General features: G+C 37.9%; 2 protein-coding genes across 2 annotated transcripts; one reads left to right on the forward strand and one right to left on the reverse strand.

Moving 5' to 3' along the window:
- Positions 1–1,747: 1,747 nt before the first annotated feature.
- Positions 1,748–23,540, reverse strand: LOC129770568 (opsin, ultraviolet-sensitive-like). Its single transcript, XM_055773489.1, has 5 exons — positions 23,167–23,540; positions 22,941–23,107; positions 22,817–22,859; positions 22,072–22,208; positions 1,748–2,518 (listed from the first exon to the last, which is right to left on the reverse strand). The coding sequence occupies exons 1-5, from the start codon at positions 23,409–23,411 to the stop codon at positions 1,971–1,973; spliced, it is 1,140 nt and encodes a 379-aa protein (XP_055629464.1). The 5' UTR covers positions 23,412–23,540; the 3' UTR covers positions 1,748–1,970.
- LOC129770569 (E3 ubiquitin-protein ligase sina) lies at positions 5,179–6,829 on the forward strand. Its single transcript, XM_055773490.1, has one exon. The coding sequence runs from the start codon at positions 5,620–5,622 to the stop codon at positions 6,472–6,474; it is 855 nt and encodes a 284-aa protein (XP_055629465.1). The 5' UTR covers positions 5,179–5,619; the 3' UTR covers positions 6,475–6,829.
- Positions 23,541–24,790: the final 1,250 nt, after the last annotated feature.

Consider the following 24,790-nt stretch of genomic DNA (forward strand, 5'->3'; position numbering starts at 1 on the left):
GTTTTAGTTTTAGTAATTTATATTTTTAGTTATTTAATAGAAAGAAAAAAGTTCAAATAATATAACTCTAGTGTTCAGAATCATAACCCTAGGTCATGCGGAGTCAATCAAATATTTCTTCGGTTTTACAACAGATGGCGTAACTTGATTATTATTCCAGTGAATCAAATTTTCAGCCATTCGTTGAAAAGCTACTGTCATTGCGCATCTTTTGTAGTATGTTTTTTTTTATTTTTTTAAACTTTTTAGACGAACTAGACTTTAATTCAAGATTTTTTTTACCTTTTATAGTGACATCCAACACATTTAGCTGGTTCGTCACTTTACTTCCATTTCGGGAGAATGTCGGGAGTGAGAATTGAACTCGTAACCTTTAGTTCGAGAGATATACATGTTACCACAACGCCTGATCGTCTCCATTCATTCGAGAAAGAGTATCTTTCTGTAGATATTTTTGTGGCGTTAGATTCCTGTTACACGGAGTTGGGAGACAAGGGTATTGAAAATACATTACATTTATTCGAAGATACATTTATTCGAAGTATTAAAATTGTTTGTCGGTTTCGATAGCCGTACCTGCCACGATTTGAAGCATTTTTCCATTAAATTGATGATACAGCACAGATTGAAAAATTAGAAAAACAAAAAACTAAAGCCAAAATATGTCGATTTTATTATTATGTATTGATCCTTGCCTTTCGAATAAACTCGAATGAAATAAATGTTGTCATTTGTGTAATTCCTATTTTTTAATTGTTTGAATGAAAAAAGTGTTCAAATAATATAACGTGACGAGAACCTTGGTTTTCTGTCGCTAGCTGCAAATTCCCGGCCCCATTAAGAACTTCCTGGCAAAATGATCAGCATAAACGACATTAAATTCTCTGGAGACATCTCTATTCATCTGTAGAATTTTAAACCTTTGGACAGCTCACCAAAATCCATCTTCACGTAAGTCATTCTTCAGCATGCATCCTTCGTTCAAAATATTGTTGTTCAACTTTCGAGTGAGTCTTTTGGCCTTTTTCATTGACTTGTATCTGACCACGGCTTATTTTTAATGTGGATATCCAAAATCAAATTTCTTCACTCGACTTCCATCCTGCACAACATTTTCAGAAACAACACGGATCAACGTGAAATTTTTACCGTTGAAAGATACAGTTTTTTCAAATAATTTGCTGTCGAAAGATTTCAGATACGCCTACTACGACCACTGCTATAAAATGAACAGGTGATTGCGGATTCTGAATGTTTCAAGCTTGATTTTGACAACAGAATCTATTTACAACTCTATATAACATCACATCAATAGAATTGATAAGAAGCTATTGATGTTAATTCAATTGATGGTTTTTGCTCAAAACATAGTTTTTCACAGACAAACCGTGCCGCTTTAATATTTCTTTCGAAAAACGTGCCAGTTATTACTATTAATGAAGATTAGATACGATTCACAACTGAATTTTGAAATAATAGGTCTGCACTTTACCAGTGCAAACCTAAATGAGAGTAAGAGCCCCCGCAGACTACAGACTGATTTGTCGGCCGATAGTTTGGTCGACTTCCCAATCAGTACGGAGAGGTATGCATGTGCGCACATTACGCCGATTTAGTTGGGTCGGTTTTTGCACCAGAAGGCCGACCCGACCAAACTGTTGGTTGACAGAAAGTCTGTAGTATGCGGGGGCTCTAAATTATCAAAGACCGATCACTACACCTGAAGTAACAATAAATAATAAAGGGGTTGATTTTCATGCATTGCATTTTATTTGCTTCTGTTTTCACATTTATAATATGTAATATTTCACGGAAATCTATATTCAAGTCAATCAAACCGTAGCATTTGTCGTCATCAGGTAACATCAGTTTTTACTTCGTTTTGTTTGGGCATAGTAAGCATGTTTACTACTATGTTTTGCCCGTATGATTAGGATAATACATTTGAGTAAAGTAATTTATTTTCTATATTAGGACGCTGTGGGCGCCGAATTTGTCGTTGCATCCGTTGTCGTTGATGCGGTATCAGAAGGTATTGATTCGGTGATAGCCAACCAAGGTAATCTTTTCTGCAGCTCAATTCGGTACCTGGGGTGAGAGATGGCGTAAACATACGGATCGAGACAGGCAACAAATTTGCAGGCACAAGCGGGAAACATGGTAACTCCCGGTGTCAGCAAATTTCGGTCACCGAAGGCTCCGATGAGTGCCATCACCCCGTACGGGGTCCACGAGGCAACAAATAAAAAGCAAACCGTAATGGCCGCCTTAGCGATTCGTACTTCGACCGATGTATTGTTTTGGTTTTGATTGGAGCGCAGCGAGTCAACGTTCATTTTCTTCGCCTGCTCGCGGAGTGCTTTCTCATGGTTGAAGACGTGACTCACGATTTGGCTGTAGTAGTATATGATCAGGCTCATCGGCAAAACATAACTAAAGGTGAATATTGTACCGACAAACATTCGATTGTCGAAAGTATTGGTGAGGTAGTCGAATGTGCACGACGTTAGATATCCCTCTGAAAAATAATTGGGAGAAAAATGAACATTATAAAAAACTATATTCGGAAAACTCTAGAAATGACATTGGTTATAAATTCATCACTCATATCTGAAATTATAGTTTCTGAAAATTCGTGTTATCAGAAAAAAAACTCCCTTCTTCTTCTTGAATGGCGTTAACGTTCCCTGTGGAACTTTTGCCGTCTCAACGTATGCATTAACTAGCGTCATTTATTAATACTTAGTTGAGATTTCTTAAGCCAAATAACACGCCTTGAATGTATTCCGAGGGACAAGCTCTAGAATACGCGTGACCACAGTGCAAGTCGAAGGAAATTTCTCTGACGAAAAATCCCCCGGTCAGAACGGGAATCGAACCCGAACACCCGGCATGATAATGTGAGACGCTAACCACTCGGCAACGGGTGATCAACAACACTTACAACAATTATCTAGGAGATCGATCACAGCCGAGGTCTTGATCAATTTTTACCAGTTGTTCTCTTTATTACATTAAGAAACAGTGGATTATTTGTGCAAATTATAAAACAAAAATGGAAAGTTTCTTATCGTCTTCGACTGCTTTTGCGTTCAGCTGCGTGGTGTGGAATGCTGAGTTTGCTCTGATGAATCGATAATTCAACTCGAATGAATCAACTGATTGCTAGGTAGTTTTCTAGTGAAGTTTCTTCCATTTATGATACAGGTTAGAGTTCCTGGAAAAATGATTTGCAATTTCCGTTGCGTCGTAGTTAATTTTTAGTCATTTGTGGCCATAAAGCGCCCCATACATTGAGTGTGTTGTGCGAATTTATTGACATTATAATTGAAGGTTGTCCACAGAAGTACAATATGACGCCATAGTCATATTTGTGCAATGGAATTGAATCGTTAGAAGATGATATTGAAGTTTGTACTCTGAATCTGAATCTAGGCGTATAGAGGATGATTGTATCCGGCAAAATTGTGCTACATATCAAGGTCGTTGTATTTTAGATCAAGCGTGATAGGAGTTTGGAGTGTTATTTTTCCTGAATTACCTATAACGTGCTTAATGTGCCACCCTTGGGAAATTATAAATTCGTCAATTAGGTGCGTTCAAAGATAAACATACCTACCACATCTCTTACAATAGTGGCCTCCCCCCCCTATGAGGCAGGCAAAAGTGTCTCATTAATTCTATGAAATGCTTTGAAAACATGCCGTTTTCTATACAAATACACTTAACAGGCCTGTGTGTTTACTATTGTAACATTGGTTTCACAGGACATGTGCATATTCACCACTAAAACACTAAATTTCTTGCAAGCAAAATAACAAATCGGTGCTCGTCGCCATCTGAAAAGTTTATTTTTAATGTTTATCATGACGTTTCACCTTTCACGCCAAAATGGATACACATGATTGATTGTAATGCAATAATCAAACTAATGTATTATAGTTGTCCAATAGTTGATGGTTTCAATAATCTAGAGAGTGGCCATCTTATCCCGGGTGGCCGCCTTCCCCCGTCCTCCCCTAGTGTGAATTGGTCAAATTACTGATTGTCAGTTTGACATGCGGTACAATGTACTAGCACTAGTACAGCTGTATGTCTGTCCATGGTATAAACCCGAAAACGTTTTTTTTATTACAGAGTCAGTTTGGAACTAACCCAGTTCAAAAACGGATTCGTTATTAGAAAAGGAGATGGATTCTCAAACCGAAGCTAACTCCAAGGCGCCTACAAGTATATCCTAAGGTGGACCAATATGCTAAAACCACTCTTCAGCCTCTTTCACGCTTCAAGCAAATAATTCTCGCGTAACTTTTGAAAAGGTCCTATGTAACAAATGTAAACAAATCGAGTTAATGGATGCACGCTATTAGTTTCCAATCATTAAATGTATTACAAGAACAATCGTTCACGTATCTATCTTCTTGATCTTTTTGTCGCCGATACAAAAAATATCCAATGTACAGAATCGAATTTTAAGCACCCGGCTGTTACTTCGGACGCCACTTTCCTCCGACGGCCGAAACGTCCGAAGTAACAAAGCAGTCAAAACAACTCGCAGTCGTACTTCGGTCGTTTTGGAATTTGTTTCTTACGGGTGTTGTTATCGATTTCAGTGCAATTCAACGAGTGATAACAATAATAATCAGTCTTTAGAATGAAATGCTGATATTTGGATTGTTGTTTATTAGTTAGTTTCAAATTTTTATAGTGCAACGTAATATGTCCAATGTGCAAACGCGGGCAGTCAAAACGTCCAATGTAACAGTGTAATGTATCAATGTAACACGGAACAATAGTTACGATTGGTTTTACGAAGTTATTCTTGACAGCTAGTGGTGAAAACAGTGATAAAGATTGATAGCTTTTAAGACAATTCGCAAAATAATGTTCGGGTCTTCAACTACGTTTTTCTCGAGTTGGCGAAAATGTTACATTGGTCCTTTTCAAAAGTTACGCGAGAATTCTCCTTCTGCTTTCCTCCGTACTATTTTCATATACCGCTCCCCTACCAACCTTGTGACGAAACGGTCTCACCTTAGGATATACTCCTAGGCGCCTTGGCCAACTCTATTGGCACAGCCCTACTCAAATGACGCTCAATGTCACTTTTGTGTAATTTTTCATTGGATTTAATTGAGATGGCGTAGTTGTGCTTGTATGTGTATGTCATTTAGCTTGTCAATGTATTGGGAAGTATTGTGGAAAAAACATCAAATACAATAAGCATATTCAAGAGAAAACACTTTCAACTAATCAATGAGCTGCAATAAAAAAGCAGTTTTTGATATTTCTTTTGCAAAACGACTGTTCGAAGTCAAAAAAAGACATTGTAAAAATAAAAATACGTCGACAGATATGCAGATGTGATGGAAATCCGATAGTAATTAGTGTTTTCTGGTGTTTCTCAGAATCACTGAATAGACGAGTGGGCTAGCGTAGAAGTATTTACTGGAAGAGGAAGGTGGCGGAGCACCAGCAACACCAGCTGAAAACAGCTTAACTAATCAACATTAATTGCTATTTGAAAAAGAAGTGAGCAGTCGAGCCCTGGTTGTGATAGTGGTTTTGAGGGATCGTAATTTATCGAGAACACTGCCATTCAGCTACTAGTGAAAGAAAATGTCGAATAAAATCAACAACCCGAAAAGGCGAGAGGTCAACGGTTCGTCATCTTCAAATTCTTCTATTTCATCGGTGGGAGCGGCAGACAATGGAATTTCGGCAGATCTTGCTTCTTTATTCGAGTGTCCCGTGTGTTTTGATTACGTTCTACCACCGATATTACAATGCCAGAGTGGCCATTTAGTGTGCACCAGCTGCCGTTCGAAGTTAACCTGCTGTCCTACATGCCGTGGCTCTTTGGGAAACATACGCAACCTCGCGATGGAGAAGGTTGCCTCAAATGTAAAATTTCCTTGCAAACATTCGAATCACGGCTGTACCGTGTCACTGGTTTACACCGAGAAAGCAGAACATGAAGAAGCCTGCGAGTTCCGACCGTATCTTTGTCCTTGTCCGGGTGCATCCTGCAAATGGCAAGGATCACTTGACTACGTGATGCCTCACCTTATGATGTCCCACAAAAGCATTACCACACTTCAAGGTGAAGACATCGTTTTCCTGGCCACAGACATCAACCTTCCAGGGGCCGTGGATTGGGTCATGATGCAGTCCTGTTTCGGGCACCACTTTATGTTGGTGCTCGAAAAACAGGAAAAGTACGATGGTCATCAGCAGTTCTACGCTATTGTTCAGCTTATTGGATCTCGAAAGGAAGCAGAAAATTTTGCATACCGACTTGAACTCAACGGAAATCGCCGTCGACTGACCTGGGAAGCGATGCCGCGGTCTATACACGAAGGGGTAGCCAGCGCGATCCTTAACTCGGATTGCCTCGTTTTTGATACCTCAATTGCACAGTTGTTCGCCGACAATGGGAACCTCGGAATTAATGTGACAATTTCCGTTGTTTAAGGGATTTTTTTTCGTTGACGTTCATTACTTTTAAAATACATTAAATTAATTTATCGTCATGTACACACATACATTACCTTTATAGAGAAGCCCATTGAACAAAAATGGACAGAATTGAATTAATGTAAAACATTCAATATTACAAACTGCTAAAATAAACGAAATTTGTGAAATGGTAGTGAATTACATTTGCAAAATAAACAATCAACAAGAATTAGTGAAGTTATCCAACAGAATAGCTGATTGTGCGCGCCTCTGTCAGGGTTGAGCAGGAATAACGATGTTTTCGTCTCAAATTTAGCTGGTAGTATCAGGATGTAAACTTTTCAGTCAATAAACACATTTTATTGAGAAAGTTTTTTAATTTTTTGCTCATACATTTATCTTTTCTTATTTAAGTGTTCAATTTTAGCCTCCTCTTTTATCTATTCATATGCCTTATTGGATATTTTCAAACAATGCTGTATATGTGTTACCCACAGAACAAACATAGTCAGAAACGATTTTTGGAAGCAGCCTACTAGTCGAATACGAGTCGGTGCTACATAACTGAAACTATCCCAGGTGAACGCCAGTAGAAATCAGCTATTCAAACTGGTGTCAAAGGTTTTGTACCACAGTTCCTCTGATGTGGTTCTGTGAACACGATTTTTTTGCTTTCTGCTGTACTATTTAAATACCGGTGTTTCGGTAGAGATGCCAAGCTATCGAGAAATATCTGGTAGTTCCAACTTTGTTTATGCTGTACGATTTATCTTCGAAATATTGCGATCGACTTAATAAATTTTCATTCTGTATTCCGTTCTATTTGTTTTTGCATTACGTTCGATCTACTTCTCTTCGAACATTAAAAGGGCAGAACGTGCGAAATTTCAACTCGAACGAAATAATGGGCCTTATTCCAGGAAACGAGACGAGCAATCCGTCTCGTCCCGGCTTCAGTCACTGTCGAGATGAGCAAAATATCCTATTCCAGTACACGAGTTTCATTGTAATGTTTTATTTGGTAGACTGGAGAGACTTCAGTAACTTTTTCTCGGTATGATCAGTGATGTCAAATGAGAAGACATGTTTTTATTTTGGGGAAACAACAAATATTGTTAAAATTGATCAATCGATACTCTTTTCTCAGTGCCAAAATGTTAAAAACTTAACAAAAAGGAATAAGTTCCATATATCTTTTGGTTTAATTATTTTTTCTCGAGCATATGGCTTCATCACTTAGACGTTTTGTTATTATGATTTATTGGGGGCAATGGTTGTCCCCCAGTTGTTTTGATTTACTCATTCTCGTTCAATATGATGTGAAAACGCTTTTTGTGGCGTGTTAATATCTGTTAATATATCAAAACAGTCATCTGGCATCCCTGGATATGAGTTCAATGTTTACATTTGGTTGTGTTGTTTCGAAAAGGCCCATTTGAAACTCTGTAAAATCTTGCAATTACTGAATTGAATTTGATTATTGCAGTTGAGAATATACATTGCTTATGCAATACTAGTTTAGTCGTACTTGCTTTAAACCAACAAGGTGAACGAACACATCAAACAAACTAAACGATTCGACTGATTCGTCGGCGAGCGCGGCCAAACGATCGTCGAGTCAGACGAGCTACTCATCTGTTTTTGGTCCAGCTCGGCTTCTGGAATATGAAAACAAACAAGACGAGCGCTCGTTTGCTCGAATTTACTTTACCGTACATACCTAATTTCGCTTCTCTGTCAACTCTCAAACCGAAATATAACCATCAGCGGATTCAATTTTGCAATGAAACCACTCAAACGGTTTAAGGTGAAGGTGGAAGCTAGCCACAAATGGCTGCCACAATGGCGCTCATAATTTTGGCTCAATAATTTTGCGAAACAGTGTGGAGAAAATGATCATTTTCGCACACTTCCCATGAAGTAATATCAGCCAAACTCTAATCGATTACTCACAAGATATTAAATTTTCATCTGCTGTCGCACTGTATAGTGAACAACGTCGGAAAACTCGAGCAAGTGCTCTGAAAGTTAAATTTTCATTTTTCAATCTTCGACAATGGTTTTGTTTGTATTGGTGAAAGCATCGTTATTTTTTCGACACTGATGCCAGACAACATCATCGAAACATCTATCAAAACCACTCAATAAAATGTTATTCCTGAGGCATAGCGTTTCATATCATGAAAATCAATAGAATAAAATTGTGTTGATATCAATACAATCATTATTTTTACGTTTAATGGGTCTAAAATGTAAGTTTTAGCAACTTCAACATTGGGTAAGAAAATTGTATTGCAGAGCTCGGAACACTGCCACGGCTGCCTATGCTTTCAAAAACAATAAACGGAAAAGTACTACATTCAATCAAAATGTCTCGGCCAACGAAGAGAAGAGTTAAGGCTCTCCAACGTGAATATGTGAAAACAATACGACCAACGAAGGAAAATATGAAGGAATTATCAGCATGCGGAAGAACTTGTTAATATCAAAAGAGGCCCAATTCGCATGTGTTATAAATTTGCTCATGTTACGCTCGCGTATAATCAGTATTGTCAGTGTCAATGAAGCGCCACACAGTCTGATAAGTGAATTGATCTATTTACATGTGCTTCGCTCTTCTCTCACAAACACTATTACCCCATTTTTACACGTGAGTTTACCTATACTACTACAATGGCTAGCTTCCACCTTCACCTTAATATCGAAACCGCAAAAATTACATCCACACGCGGAATCATGTTTGATTATCGGTTTTTGTTTCCCTATTCCACTTTTGATCGGTATTCATTATCATCATGTTAAGGTGAAGGTGGAAGCTAGCCACAAATGACTGCCACAATGGCGCTCATTTCATTCATCTCCCTCTCTCACCCCTGGCCCGAAAATCAATAATTTTGCGAAACAGTGTGAAGAAAATGATCGTTTTCGCACACTTCCCATCAAGTAATATCAACCAAACTCTAATCGATTACTCACAAGATATTAAATTTTCATCAGCTGTCGCACTGTATAGTGAAAAACGTCGGAAAACTCGAGCAAGTGCTCTGAAAGTTAGATTTTCATTTTTCAATCTTCGGCCATGGTTTTGTTTGTATAGGTGAAAGCATCGTTATATTTTCAACACTGGTGCCAGACAACATCATCGAAACATCTATCAAAACCACTCAATAAAATGTTATTCCGGAGTCATAGCGTCCCATGTCATGAAAATCAATAGAATAAAATTGTGTTGATATCAATACAATTATTATTTTTACGTTTAATGGGTCTATAATGTAAGTTTTAGCAACTTCAACATTGGGTAAGAAAATTGTATTGCAGAGCTCGGAACACTGCCACGGCTGCCTATGCTTTCAAAAACAGTAAACGGAAAAGTATTAAATTCAATCTAAATGCCTCGGCCAACGAAGAGAAGGGTTAAGGCTTTCCAACGTGAATATGTGAAAACAATACGATCAACGAAGGAAAATATTAAGGAATTATCAACATCGAGTTACTATGCGGAAGAACTTGTTAATACCAAAAGTGCCCCAATTCGCATGTGTTATAAATTTGCTCATGTTACGCTCGCGTATAATCAGAATCATATACAAATGCACCTTCTATATATATTTATATTTGCAATTGTTCATCGGAACATATCGTTCATACATTTTACTTTAGTATTGAATTGTTATTTGTTTTTTTTTCAAATGTATTCAAAGACTCGTGTCAATGAAGCGCCACACAGTCTGATAAGTGAATTGATCTATTTACGTGTGCCTTGCTCTTCTCTCACAAACACTATTACCCCATTTTTACACGTGGGTTTACCTATACTACTACAATGGCTAGCCTTAAGGTGAAGGTGGAAGCTAGCCACAAATGGCTGCCACAATGGCGCTCATTTCTTTCATCTCCGTCCCTCACCCCTCGCCCGAAAATCAATAATTTCGCGAAACAGTGTGAAGAAAATTATCGTTTTCGCACACTTCCCATGGAGTAATATCAACCAAAATTTAATCGATTACTCACAAGATATCAAATTTTCATCTGCTGTCGCACTGTATAGTGCAAAACGTCGGAAAACTCGAGCAAGTGCTCCGAAAGTTAAATTTTCATTTTTCAATCTTCGGCAATGGTTTTGTTTGTGTTGGTGAAAGCATCGTTATTTTTTTGACGCTGATGCCAGACAACATAATCGAAACAGCTATCAAAACCACTCAATAAAATGTTATTCCTGAGTCATAGCCTTTCATGTCATGAAAATCAATAGAATAAAATTGTGTTGATATCAATACAATCATTATTTTTACGTTTAATGGATCTATAATGTAAGTTTTAGCAACTTTAACATTGGGTAAGAAAATTGTATTGCAGAGCTCGGAACACTGCCACGGCTGCCTATGCTTTCAAAAACAATAAACGGAAAAGTATTACATTCAATCAAAATGTCTCAGCCAACGAAGAGAAGGGTTAAGGTTCTCCAACGTGAATATGTGAAAACAATACGACCAACGAAGGAAAATATTGAGGAATTATCAGCATCGAGTTACTATGCGGTAGAACTTGTTAATATCAAAAGAGCCCCAATTCGCATGTGTTATAAATTTGCACATGTTACGCTCGCGTATAATCAGAATTTTACTTCATATGCAAAAATACCCCTTCTATATATTTATGTTTGCAATTGGCTTGGTTCATCGGAACATATCGTTCATACATTTAACTTCAGTATTGAATTGTTATTTTTTTCAAATGTATTCAAAGACTCGTGTCAATGAAGCGCCACACAGTCTGATAAGTGAATTGATCTATTTACATGTGCTTTGCTCTTCTCTCACAAACACTATTACCCCATTTTTACACGTGGTTTTACCTATACTACTACAATGGCTAGCTTCCACCTTCACCTTAATTTCATTAAATGCATGAACCTCAAAAAAAATCTTATTTGGCAGACTGTTCAAAAGAGCTTCCAATGCATCCAAAGATTAATACGTTGAGCTGGTTTCATCGCACCGACCGTGGACTTTTTGTTTAGAGAGTGTCAAATGGGAACGACAGCAGCAAAATTAGAAAATGATTTTTATAAAAGTCCCCTACTGGTCCGAAGGGACCAACATGAGTCAGACGAAAAGTTCATCTTTGGTCCCCTAGCTCGGTCAGGGCTTAACGTGTTGAATAAGCCGGAAGAACTAGTGTATACGAGACAGGAAGAGGCAGGATTGTTTGATGAAGTATCGTAAATGAAGCGGCCTTGGCGGCCTTACGGAAGTTGGCCAGAACCTCAAACATGTCCGATGAAAAGATGTATGTCGGCGTGTTCTTTTACCTTTTCGTGGCTTTGGTGGTCGGATATCCCTCCATTTTGGCTATTCGCTCAAAAGTTTTCTATCAGTCGCAGCTGGGGGATGATGGGAAGGTTGGCGGTCTTCGCGACAATGTTTATCTCCAGCCGATCTATCCTCCAGTGATCTTTTGGCATAAAGGGCAGATCCCAGGTTCGACGTGAAGACCACATCAGCTTCGCAACTTCCGGCAAGCACTTCGTACTGTATATCTCCCAGTTCACCATATGATTCGAAAGAAGAGCGGCTTGGATATTCCCTTCTCGTTTGTTAGAGAATGACCTTCTTCGAGAACTTCATGTGGGTGATATATTCGTCGCCATCGCTTACCTGGGGAACGTAAAGTATTCGGTCCCCTGCCATTCGTTGAATTCAAGCATCAAGTACGTCTTGAGCACGAAAAGAAGTTTTTCACCAGTGAAAAAGAAGTTTTTCACTTTTTTCACCGGATTTCATTTTCTTTTGTAGTTTTTTTTCATCGCCATCCGCAATTAGTCCATTTTTTATTGCATACGTTAACGCTAAAATCGATGAAAAATGGATTGGAATTTTCGAGCATTCCATTCCATTGCCAGACTTAAATGCTCTGACTGAGTGAGTGATTTTCAGGCGTGAACAAAATCTAAACCATCTAAAAATCACAACTGAGTCCAGATACTTGTAAGAAATAATACAGATCAGGTTTAATTGCAAGGACACATGTTAAGAGTTTCACGAATAAATGAGACTCTCTAAACTATGGTTTATGTTCACATAACGTATATACATAACGATTTGTTTTTTTGTGTCCCGCGTTAGACCTCTGACCATCTGGTCACTTTAACCTATACAAATCAACCACCTGCCAATTATACCCCCACTGTCCGTCTTATCCGCAGTTCCCCTACGTAGGTACTCGGTAAGCGGTACTCGTAGAAGTTCTCTAGTGGACATCCATTGAGGGTTTTCTGCAAATGACTGACGTGTGCATAGCGATTTCGCACAGACATAATAGAAACAGGGCAGCTTTCGATATTGTGATAATTGAAACATAGATGTAAAATTGTACCAATTATGATAATACAAAAATAGAAGTTTATTTCGATAAAATCGTTGTCGAATCACAACATCGAGAAGATTGTAATGAATGCGTCTACACTGTATTTGCATCAAAAGAGCTTCTTTAGAGTATGAAAGTACCATTATTTTGATCACATAATCCTCAGCAAAATGCTGAAAAGCAAGCATCAATGGGACACACTATTTTCAAACTAGTTTTTTTTTATCAAGAAAAGAAAAATGTTTCGCTTGGAATCAAGTACCAAATTGTATAAAGAAGAGATTTCTGATGTTTAAATGTTATATTAGGGCCATCTAAAATGAGGGGCTCAGAATGCAAGGGGTGTAAGTGACTTGATCGATTTCTCTTCATCAACTTTTTATTTAGTTAATAACTCAACTGCAAAAACGTTCCAATTTAAGTTTGCTATACAATCCGATAGATGAGGTTCTGACCTATCTTCCACATTTTCAAATACAGCTGGGAATGTATTTGCAGCTAAGTTGTGACCAGAAGAGAGAGTTGATGTAGAGAAATCGATCAAATCACTTACACCCCTTTCATTCTAAGCCTCTCAAATGATATATGTTTTCTAAACATATAAAAAACTCACACATATTACCATAATTGGCACTTCTGCCAAAATAAAGTGAGGGCAGCGGCAAACAGTCTTTTGACGTGGGACTACGTCTAACCGGAATATATGGAGGGTAAAATGAAAACCTAAACACAGAACATGCAGGAAAAAATGAAAGATTTCGAATGCTTATAGCTCGAACATTTCGTACTGGATAGGAGAGATGTTTGCATCACTTGATAGGGAATATTTCTACGCATCTATCGCAACTAACAAAATGTTGTTTTTCATTAGATAAACAATTGAATAACTGTAAAATATTAGGCGTTATCTAAACGCCCTAACTGCATCGTTTTGATTGGCCCGATTTACGGTTTCCCTAACACAACCATCAAAACCAAGCAGCCTTGGGGAAATCGGCATTGCAAATATATGAAAGTAGGGGGACTTTTGTTCTCATCGAAAAATGTTCCCTAACACAGACTTTAAAACCAAGCAGCGAAATCGGCATTGCAAGCACACGAAAGAGCCTAGAGGCGAGTGAACTGAAAAGTTTAAACCCTCTTAAAGCCAAAAAGAAGAAAAAGAACACACGAAAGTAGGGGGAGCTTTTGTTCCCACCGAAATGTGTTCCCTAATAGAGATTTCTGAACCAAGGTGCCTGGAGAAATCGGTATTTCAAATTCATGCAAGTCGGGGGTATTTTTGTTCCGACTGGAATGTGTTTCCCTAACACAGACTTCAAATCCATGAAGCGTGGGGAAATCGGCATTGCGAATTCATACAAATCGGGGGTATTTTTGTTCCGATTGAAATGTGTTTCCCTAACACAGACTTCAAAACCGAGGTTTCTGGGGAAATCGGCTCTGCAAATAAATGCAAACTGCGAGTACTTTTGTCCTCGCTTGCCTTTGTGCAGAGTGGAATATGTCTGTCCTAACATGATCTTCTAAACTTAGGAACCTGGGAAAATCGTGCAGCCACTAGAAGCGAATGAACTTCCCAGTTTCAAGCAAATTCGAGATTCGAGAAGTATGTACACTTTTGGGATGTAAACTTCAGAGGGAAATGTAAAATAAAATAATCGTTTGATAATTTTGTTGTTGTCTTTATTGGAAAGATTTTCAGCCTTAGGCTGGTTCATCAAACGTTTGATAATTCTCCGTACATATATTTTGTTCTAGTCATCATACCAAACGTAAAAGGTCCGTCATTAAATTTACTTGTAACGAAGAACAATCAATCACAATAAATGAATTGACTTTACACGGCATTTGTTCATTTTTTTCACTCACAGAGCAAATATATTGAACTCAATTGAATTTGGAAACTGTTTCATTCAATCAAGAATTTAATCAATACAAACGAATGATTGCTAAGCTAAGGTAGTTCCACGTGAACCTTTTTTATTAGGGCAAGTACAGCGTGATATAATATATATATATATATATATATATATATATATATATATATATATATATATATATATATATATATATATATATATATATATATATATATATATCACTTCTACGACGGCAGTCGAACAACTGAACCGCTTAGGAACCTACACGCTCGATAGTTGCAGCGCGATCTTTTTTCTCCTTCAGAGAGTGTCGCAAAAGTCGCCACTCTGTATGATGTCGTTCTACGCCTAGTTGTTCCATGTTACCTTTTTGACAATTTTCACTTTTCTTCATAAAACGAAAATTTTCATTTTCGCACCATTTCTGCACCATCGGATAGATTTTTTAGGGGATAGTTTGGACTTTAAAGTGGTAATTCGTGTTAAAGACAAAAAGCGTCCGAGTGAACCGAAAAAGTTTGAAGGCGAAGAATTAGACACATTCTCGATCAAGATTCGTGTCAAATGCAAACAGAGATTGCAAAATAACCGGGAGCAGCTCGACAAGCTATTTTTAAAGACTTCAAGCCAGGGATGCCAGGTGATTTTTTCAAACGTCTTAACATGGTACGAAAAAATGTCTTCACAATCATATCGGAGGAAACTAACATTCATCTCTTACTTTTGAACAAAGTTTGATAGTTTATTCAATGTTCATTCTAATTGATATTGTTATATAGCGCATTTCATCAAACTTCGTTTGAGGCTTTGAACTTTATTTCAATAAATGTGAACAATGAATATGTTGCTCACCTGTGAACTAAATTTTATGAATTTAGAAATGATAATTGACTTGATTAACCGTTGATTGAAGTTTTGGTTGTAAATCAAACCATATCAATAAAACTAATTATTGAAACGGCATGTAACCGGAAGTCCTTTGATTTGTGGAGTGGTTTTTTGGAAGATCTATTGTGCAATAAAGGCTCAAAAAAATGAAAATACAATGTCACAGTCATTCGAATTCTAGAGTGCAAATGAATTTGAAGTAAAAGTCGCTTTTTGTTGAATTCATTCTAATTGCTTGTGGATTTTCTACTTGGAAAAGTTTGAGCAAGTGAATGACCCCGAGACAAAAGCCCTTTTGATGATATTTTTAATGGAAGTTCATGGAAATAATATCTCTCAAAAACCCACGTACGCTATCATACTGAAATGTCTTCGTATATTTCATAATGTCTTCAAAATATCTTCACAAAATCAAATGTCTTCACAGTAATTCAAATGTCTCCAAAATGAAGACATGTCTTTAAACCTGTCATCTCTGCTTCTAGAGACGTCGGTTAATCGTTTGATTAATTCAAATAATCGAATATCTGAAATTATAATCGAGTAATTTTGTATCGAATAATTTAAAATCAAAATATGAATACTTCGAATAATTGTCACTGTAATCGCGATTAATGAAAGAAGACATTTTTCCCAAAGTTAATGCATTTTTAGGTTAAGAATTAGGCTATATAATTTTTTTATCCAACATATTCTATCTTATAATGGAACATCGACAACCTGATAGACCACGCGACCAGAATGACAACATGATACGTGATTATTACAAGAAAAAAATATTCGCTCGATTATTCGAATATTGAAAGACGATTATTCGAATGAATCGAATATTGAAAAATGCCCCAACGATTAATCGATAATCGAATAAATGAAAAATTTAGACATCACTATCTGCTTCAAGCCGTAAAATACACCCAAAAAACGAGGAAATTGTGTTCCATACGAATTGGAAACGAGAAAAGTCAAACGAAGATTTTGCATGTCCGAAATGCTGCTTGAACGACAACCCAAAACGCACGGCCAACCAGGAACATCAATGCCGATGTCGTACATCCACCGTACCAAAGTAATGTTCTTTATTTGGTGGAATCAAAAGGGTGTGATACACTAAGAGCTGCTAAAAGTTGGTCAAACGATCGATGGAGACTTCTATAGGCAAGAACGTCAAGATTATATGGCCAGACACGAGTCGATAACATTCCATAATGACCACGCTCGGCCTCGTGTTGTTCGAGTTGAAAACGATTTGGAAAATAGCAGACGGGAAATTTTGGTTCACCACCCTCTTCCAACTACCATTTGCTCCGATCGATGCAGAACGCTTTGTGTGCGCATTTACTTTAGAACAGGGTATCCTTAATTGGCTGGATTCATTCTTGGCTTCAAAGGATGAACGCCTTTTTTCACGACAGAATCTGTAGGGGTAGTGGTGGCAAAGTAGCCACCTGCTTGTTTGGTAGTATAACTATTGAATATTGATGCCGTATTGATAGTCACCTTTTGCTCGAAGAATTTCATAACTTTTGAGTCACCCTGTACTTCAGTAGAGCTATCGCATGTCAAAATATAAATAAGAACAGAAATTGCTCTCTCGATAGCTATTCGGCCGTAGTCCTGTGCGCATCGTATCTAAGGGATTTCTAGTGGAATATAGTTTATTCAATCTGATATCATGGACAAATCATCAGTTTGGATGACTGTTCACATATTCTAGGAGACGTGAACAGATAATTTGTTTAAACTTCAAACAAACTTGAACGAAAAAACGCGTAAATCTATCCCATTTAGCATGATATGTATAAGTGACCACTTTGTCCCCACTAGGTGACAACTTTACCTCCAAGCCAACAAAATGTTCGATTTTTCAACTTTTTTTTCCAATAATGAAAAATGTACTATTTTAAATTTTTATTGTTTTTGAGTTTTTGAGAGATATTTTTCCCATGAAAATTCTATCTATTGGCCGAAAATATCGTCAAAAGAAGTAGAGCTTCTGTCTTGTGCATGGTGGAAATTTCCATCATAACATTGAATGCCCAAAAATTATATGAAAAACAAGTTTATTTCAAGTTGATCGTGGTGGACCTTGATTTATTGCATCAATAAAGAAAAAATCATGCAAAGAAAGGTTGAACTCTGGAGAACTTTAGGTCTAAATACATATTGTCGGTAGTAGACATTTGCTTATTTGCGCTCGAGAATTTGAATGATTCGAATGATTGTGACATTGTATTTCTATTATTTTGGGCCTATACTATACAATAGATTAACCTAGATCTTTCAAACGATCACTTCACAAATCGAAGATTTTCGGTTACATACCGTTTCAATATATATTTTTTTTGTGGATATGGTTTGGGTTACAACTAAAACTTCGAAGCTGAAATAAACAAATTGAATTAGAACAGTTCCGGTTTTGTGGAAGAACTGCGACTATATTCATTTAATCAATGGTTTATCAAGTCAATTATCGTTTCTAAACTCATAAAACTCAATTCGTAGTTGCGCAATATATTCTTTGTTGACATTTATTGAAATAAACTTAAAAACCTCAAGGGAGGTTTAATGAAATGCGATATATAACACTACCAATTAAATAAACATTGAATAAGCTATCAAACTTTGTTCAAAAGTATGTTATGGATTTTATCGTACCATGTGAAAAAATCACCTGGCATTCCTGATTCAGACAAAATTGTAGCTTTTTGTTTTTTTTTATTCAACCATTGATATTTACTTATTATTTTTAATTGCTGTGCAACGTAAGAACTTCACGACACTCATAAGACGCGACGCGAGACAAGACATAATACTTATTGTTCTTATTTAATTAAACGAATTAAAATTTACCTTATGTCGACCGGTTTCGGGCGCGAAGCTGCCCATCTGCGGGACAATGTCCGACTGGTTACATCTTCGTACGTGTTGCGTAGTCGTCCGAAGATTTAAGAGATAAGTCACTGAATTCTCAGCTCCGTCAAGTTGTACAAGCACGATGTGATGGGTGGATCGTCTTCATTCATCAGCGGCTTCTGGGAGTTGCTGATGAACATTTATTCCCATGCGTTAAGTTGTGACGAATTTTGGACATATTTAATCAGCTTTGCTTTCGTCCAATCGATTTTATGGTCGAGGCTGGTGGTGTGTGCCGCTACTGCTGATTCGTTCGATTTGTTGTTCTCCACCGCTGTTTTATGCTCCCTTATGCGTACCTTTATTTTCCTGCGAGTTTGCCCGATGTATACAGCGGGGCAATCTGGGCACGGTATTTCGTAGATCCCGGATTTCTCATCGGGAGGAATCTTGTCCTTGAGGTTACACAATAAATCACGGAGTGTATTCCCACTTTTGTACACTATGTGTAGTCCTTGCCGTTTGAGCGTGTTTTTGATGGGGTTCGTGATTTTGGGGTAAAAAGGTAGAGTTATTCTTTTTATGTCGTCTATCTCCGGTTGTAGTGTTGTGATGTCTCGTGTGTATTTCTTGCGTTTATGTTTTCGGAAAATCTTCTCGACAAATTCCTTTCCATAACCATTTACTGTAGCCGCTTTGTAAATCTGTTCTTTCTCCTTGGCAAACTCTTCTTTTTCCATGGGGACATTGTAAAGGCGGTGTGCCATGGAGTGGAAGGCGGCTTGTTTTTGTCCACCAAAATGGTTGGAATCGCTTGTTATGAAGCGGTTAGTGGAAGTTGGTTTACGGTGGATTCCAAATTTTAAATTCCATCTTGTTCTTTTTCACAAGTGAATGTAATAGAATTGTGTCGAGAGTTTAGCATGGCAAGCGTTCGGTCTAGGTAGCGTTCCTTCACCGATGCGAAAATATCATCAACATATCGTATCCATGTTCGAGGGAAAAGTTTATCTTTTGCAATCTCAACCTCGAAGTCACTCATGAAGACGTTTGCTAGGAGCGGTGAAAGTTTGCTACCCATGCTTAACCCAAACGTTTGCCTGTAAATTTTTCCCCTGAATGCGAAAAAATTCTGTTTCATGCACACTTCAGCAACAAGAAGGTAAGCATCGATGCAATGATGGGGCGCACGACTTCGTTCTAAGTGTCGGCGTAGACTTTTTAAAGCTTAAAGCTTAAGCTTTTTAAAGTAAGACGCGGGGAAATTTTAGTTTCGTTCGACGTTGCAACCCTTTTCCCTAGCGTACCCGTCGTGGAAGCTTTAAAAAGTCTACGCCGACACTTAGAACGAAGTCGTGCGCCCATCATTGCATCGATGCTTACCTTCTTGTTGCTGAAGTGTGCATGAAACAGAATTTTTTCGCATTCAGGGGAAAAATTTACAGGCAAACGTTTGGGTTAAGCATGGGTAGCAAACTTTCACCGCTCCTAGCAAACGTCTTCATGAGTGACTTCGAGGTTGAGATTGCAAAAGATAAACTTTTCCCTCGAACATGGATACGATATGTTGATGATATTTTCGCATCGGTGAAGGAACGCTACCTAGACCGAACGCTTGCCATGCTAAACTCTCGACACAATTCTATTACATTCACTTGTGAAAAAGAACAAGATGGAATTTAAAATTTGGAATCCACCGTAAACCAACTTCCACTAACCGCTTCATAACAAGCGATTTCAACCATTTTGGTGGACAAAAACAAGCCGCCTTCCACTCCATGGCACACCGCCTTTACAATGTCCCCATGGAAAAAGAAGAGCTTGCCAAGGAGAAAGAACAGATTTACAAAGCGGCTACAGTAAATGGTTATGGAAAGGAATTTGTCGAGAAGATTTTCCGAAAACATAAACGCAAGAAATACACACGAGACATCACAACACTACAACCGGAGATAGACGACATAAAAAGAATAACTCTACCTTTTTACCCCAAAATCACGAACCCCATCAAAAACACGCTCAAACGGCAAGGACTACACATAGTGTACAAAAGTGGGAATACACTCCGTGATTTATTGTGTAACCTCAAGGACAAGATTCCTCCCGATGAGAAATCCGGGATCTACGAAATACCGTGCCCAGATTGCCCCGCTGTATACATCGGGCAAACTCGCAGGAAAATAAAGGTACGCATAAGGGAGCATAAAACAGCGGTGGAGAACAACAAATCGAACGAATCAGCAGTAGCGGCACACACCACCAGCCTCGACCATAAAATCGATTGGACGAAAGCAAAGCTGATTAAATATGTCCAAAATTCGTCACAACTTAACGCATGGGAATAAATGTTCATCAGCAACTCCCAGAAGCCGCTGATGAATGAAGACGATCCACCCATCACATCGTGCTTGTACAACTTGACGGAGCTGAGAATTCAGTGACTTATCTCTTAAATCTTCGGACGACTACGCAACACGTACGAAGATGTAACCAGTCGGACATTGTCCCGCAGATGGGCAGCTTCGCGCCCGAAACTGGTCGACATAAGGTAAATTTTAATTCGTTTAATTAAGTAAGAACAATAAGTGTTATGTCTTGTCTCGTGTCGCGTCTTATGAGTGCATTGATATTTACTTGTATAAAATGCCAGAGAAACGTTTCGAAAACGTTTCTTTAACTACAAAGCAGCTTTTGTTCGACACATGAGTTCGAATTTTGATCATTTTATTGATTTTTTCAACAGCTCATCAAAACAGATCGAACGAAATGCAAACACAACTCGAGAGGAATATATAATGGAATTTTACCAAGTCGTCCGAAATATTTCAAATCGATCGAAATACAGAATATGGGTGATTATATCCATTTCGCCCATCCCGATCCTGCGTTCCGCTGGATTTGCACTTCGTTCGAAGCTGTCGTTTCGGTCGAGTTATAATTTTGTATTTCCTATTTCGAGCGTTTTGTGCATTTCGATCGATTTATTTCAAATTGTTCGAAAGAAATTCGATCAGAAGTAGAAATGCCATAACAAGCAAAACAAACCTAAATAAAAGGTGATATCGTGCCGGGTGCTGAAATTCAAGGTTTGTTAAATTGTTTTCGATTTAAATAGAAAAAAAAATGTTGAGAAAAATTCAACAGCAAACTATCAGTCGAAAGGCAACAAGAATTGGTTTGACATTCGAGTAGGGTTGAACGAAAGATAATATAAATATATGGCTGAATTCCCTCGGAAAACTCAGCAAGAGAAACCTCAGTGTCGCATTGTGATAGATGTCAAATTATTTTCAACGTTAGACGTCTGAAGGATGTGTCTGTTAAAAGTGATTATTATTGACCAATTACCAATGCTAATGGATGAATATTAGTGTCTAAATATTTTGTACATTACGTCCTATATGTTTCTGGTCTGTATTATTATTTTTATTATTGAAAATAAACACGTAAAGTATTCCAGTATCACGTAGCAAAACATTTTTTTTTAAATTATAAAATCAAGCTAACTGGGAGTAATAGGTTTATAAATTCAAGAATGTAGACACATGAGTGAATTCAGTGTCACTTCGTGAACTGATCTTCAGAATGGCTCTCAATTATTACAATGAGAATAACTTACCAGGAACGAAACGACCCCATATCTCCAGTAGTGGGAGGACTCCCCAAGGAATGGTGTATGTCCACACAAGGCACGTGATGAAAACTGCTTTGGTATGAGTCAACTTTCCTTCAAAGGGACGTGCGATAGTGTTGTATCTGTGAAAAATTTTGCATCAATTAGTGTAATTTTTAATTGACTGAACTTATGGCCTTCGGGCGGTGATTATCATACTAACATTCCTGCCCTTCCCCTGGTGACTGTAAGGATGTGGCCGGCGTCGTTATTGACTATTTAAAGCTCGAATCACCGAAACTTGCACAACGAGAATGATTTGCTACCCCCTTTTTTTTCTTGGCTGAGATTGTTTCTGGCCAAATCAATTCATTTGGAATAATTATTATGTTATCATTTGACTCATAAATTGTTCCAATAGGACCTTTTTCTACAAAGATAACATTGATTGAATGAAATTATACTTTTCATCTTTTATTATCGATATTTTCAAAAATAATTCTGTCAGATGAAAATCTATTTTTGAACATTATTTGTAAGTTATTTTTAACGTTCTGATTGTTTTGTTTCGACTATGCTACAACGAAAACATTGTTCTAAATGGAATGAAGCATATGCGCGCCATATGTATAGGACTTATCAAATTTATAAAATTCCACAAGTTGTCAGCGGGTTCTTGACGAAACGATGTAATTGGGAATTCGTTATTGGCCAAGTATTCTATGAATATCCAAATAGTTCGTTAGCTTACCTGTCGTAGGCGATACACGCGTTCGTGGCACCTGCTCCAATACCTGAGAAAATAACATCACAGAGACGGCAATTGATTAATTTATACCATCAAAATCTCAGATCACTGATTACACTTCACATACCCGAAAGTGCACCAATGAAAGCGAAAACTTGGCAGCCCACAACGCCTGCCGAGAAGCCTCTCGTAAAGGAATTGTAGATGAAAATAGGCGTTTTGACCATCATCAGAAAGTCACAAATCGCCAGATTCACTACAAAAATGTTGGACGGCGTTCGTAGCGATTTGGCGCTGCGTAATAGTAGAAAAATAACATATACAAACTTTCCAGATATTTCACAATAACTCACGATGAAAATACCCAAATAACTAGGCCATTGCCAACCAAGGCGAACACCGTGAAGGCGATGTACAATAATCCAAGCAGGTAGTGGAGGGATGCCTCAGGTTCCGGATATTTTAACCAATGTTCGGGAATATGTGGGAGATCCTCTGGTGCCACATTCCAACCAAGGTAGCGAACCTCAGACGCTATCCTCGCCTCAGGTCGTAGCACCATTGAGAAGTTGTCGCTGAAACGTTCCAAGGACGGCATTTTCACTCCGGGGTATGGGACTTAAACGAACACTGCCTCGCAGCTGTTTTCACCTCAGCTTCAAGAATCTCCTATCTCCACAATACTGTCCTAGACACCTGAACCGGGCCTACTGACGAAATTTGAACAAGTTGAAGGGACTTTTATACAGAATTTGAGTTGAATCTGAGCATTGGAATCAAAGTAAATGTAATTAGTCACTGATATCAGATCGATAGAAGGATTATCTTGGTTTCGTTTTATAGACGAATATCAATCGAATGTCCCTAGGAAGTAACAGAACACTAGAACGGCCTAAGCCAATTAGGGGGAATCGAAATGATGGTAACATCTCCGCAATAATGTAAAACCTGTTGAGAGGGCCATGATCGCACATAATATGAAATAGTGAATGATAGTAAAACCGTACAAGTTTTTGATTTGTACGCATGCTTTCATTTTCTTTCAATTCTATCAAATCACGTTACGTAATTGTATCATTGTATAATTACGCTCGAGGAATCTTGTGTAGAGGACAACCGGCGTTCGCAATATTTGAACAACTCTTATTGTTTTATTTTGAACCAACCAATCGACAATAACTTATGAAAAAAATATTCCTCAAAAAACCCTTGTTTTTTAAGTATTTCTACAGCTCAGATGCCTGTAGGCGATGTAGAGTTTTGAATGTTTTGTGTTTTAAAATTTTACTAACATGATGTAAAGGTGTTTTTCCTGAGGTATAGAACAGCTGTTCTGAACCGTTAGGTGTTCGACAGGGTACTCGAGTACCACCGAATTCAAGTGTTTAGAACTATGGCAACTATCAGTCCCAGTGACAACGTTTTGCTAACAAAAAGCTCAATGTCAGTCTCTAGGGACCGACACGGGTCTCGACGTGTTAATTAAGATTTAAGTCAAAACATTAGATTGGGGATAAATAAATTCATTATTTCCTATATTATGAGGTCACACAGTAAAACTATTTTTTTTTTGCAAAATTCAATTTTATTATTCAACTAAATTGTCTTCGAGAGCGATATGGCGATTATAGCGATCTTGCAACTTTTCGATACCATTTTTATAGTACTCCTTCGGTTTTCCCTCAAAATAGGCCTCAGTTTCGGTGATCACTTCATCATCGGTCTTAAAATTCTTGCCAGCGAGCATTCTCTTCAGGTCGGCGAACAGAAAATAGTCGCTGGGAGCCAGATCAGGAGAATACGGTGGATGCGGAAACAATTCGAAGCCCAATTCATGCAATTTTGCCATCATTTTCATTGATTTGTGATTTTACCATTTTTTTTTTCACAATAACAAAAGTTTCTTCACTCTCAATGCTGTAACTCACGACCAATCGACCGATTGCTGTCAAACTTTGACACGTATCCATTGAAAGA

Source organism: Toxorhynchites rutilus, chromosome 2 (genome assembly GCF_029784135.1).
Source record: "Toxorhynchites rutilus septentrionalis strain SRP chromosome 2, ASM2978413v1, whole genome shotgun sequence".
In the NCBI taxonomy this organism is placed as follows: Eukaryota; Metazoa; Arthropoda; class Insecta; order Diptera; family Culicidae; genus Toxorhynchites; species Toxorhynchites rutilus.

Excerpts from the sequence above, each read along its gene's own strand:
- LOC129770569 (XM_055773490.1), top strand. The coding sequence starts at position 5,620 with ATGTCGAATAAAATCAACAACCCGAAAAGGCGAGAGGTCAACGGTTCG.
- LOC129770568 (XM_055773489.1), bottom strand. The coding sequence starts at position 23,411 with ATGCCGTCCTTGGAACGTTTCAGCGACAACTTCTCAATGGTGCTACGA. Across the intron at positions 23,108-23,166 it reads GTTATTTGGGTATTTTCATC|CGCCAAATCGCTACGAACGC; the intron begins GTGAGTTATTGT and ends ACTATTACGCAG. Across the intron at positions 2,519-22,071 it reads ATGGGGTCGTTTCGTTCCTG|AGGGATATCTAACGTCGTGC; the intron begins GTAAGTTATTCT and ends ATTATTTTTCAG.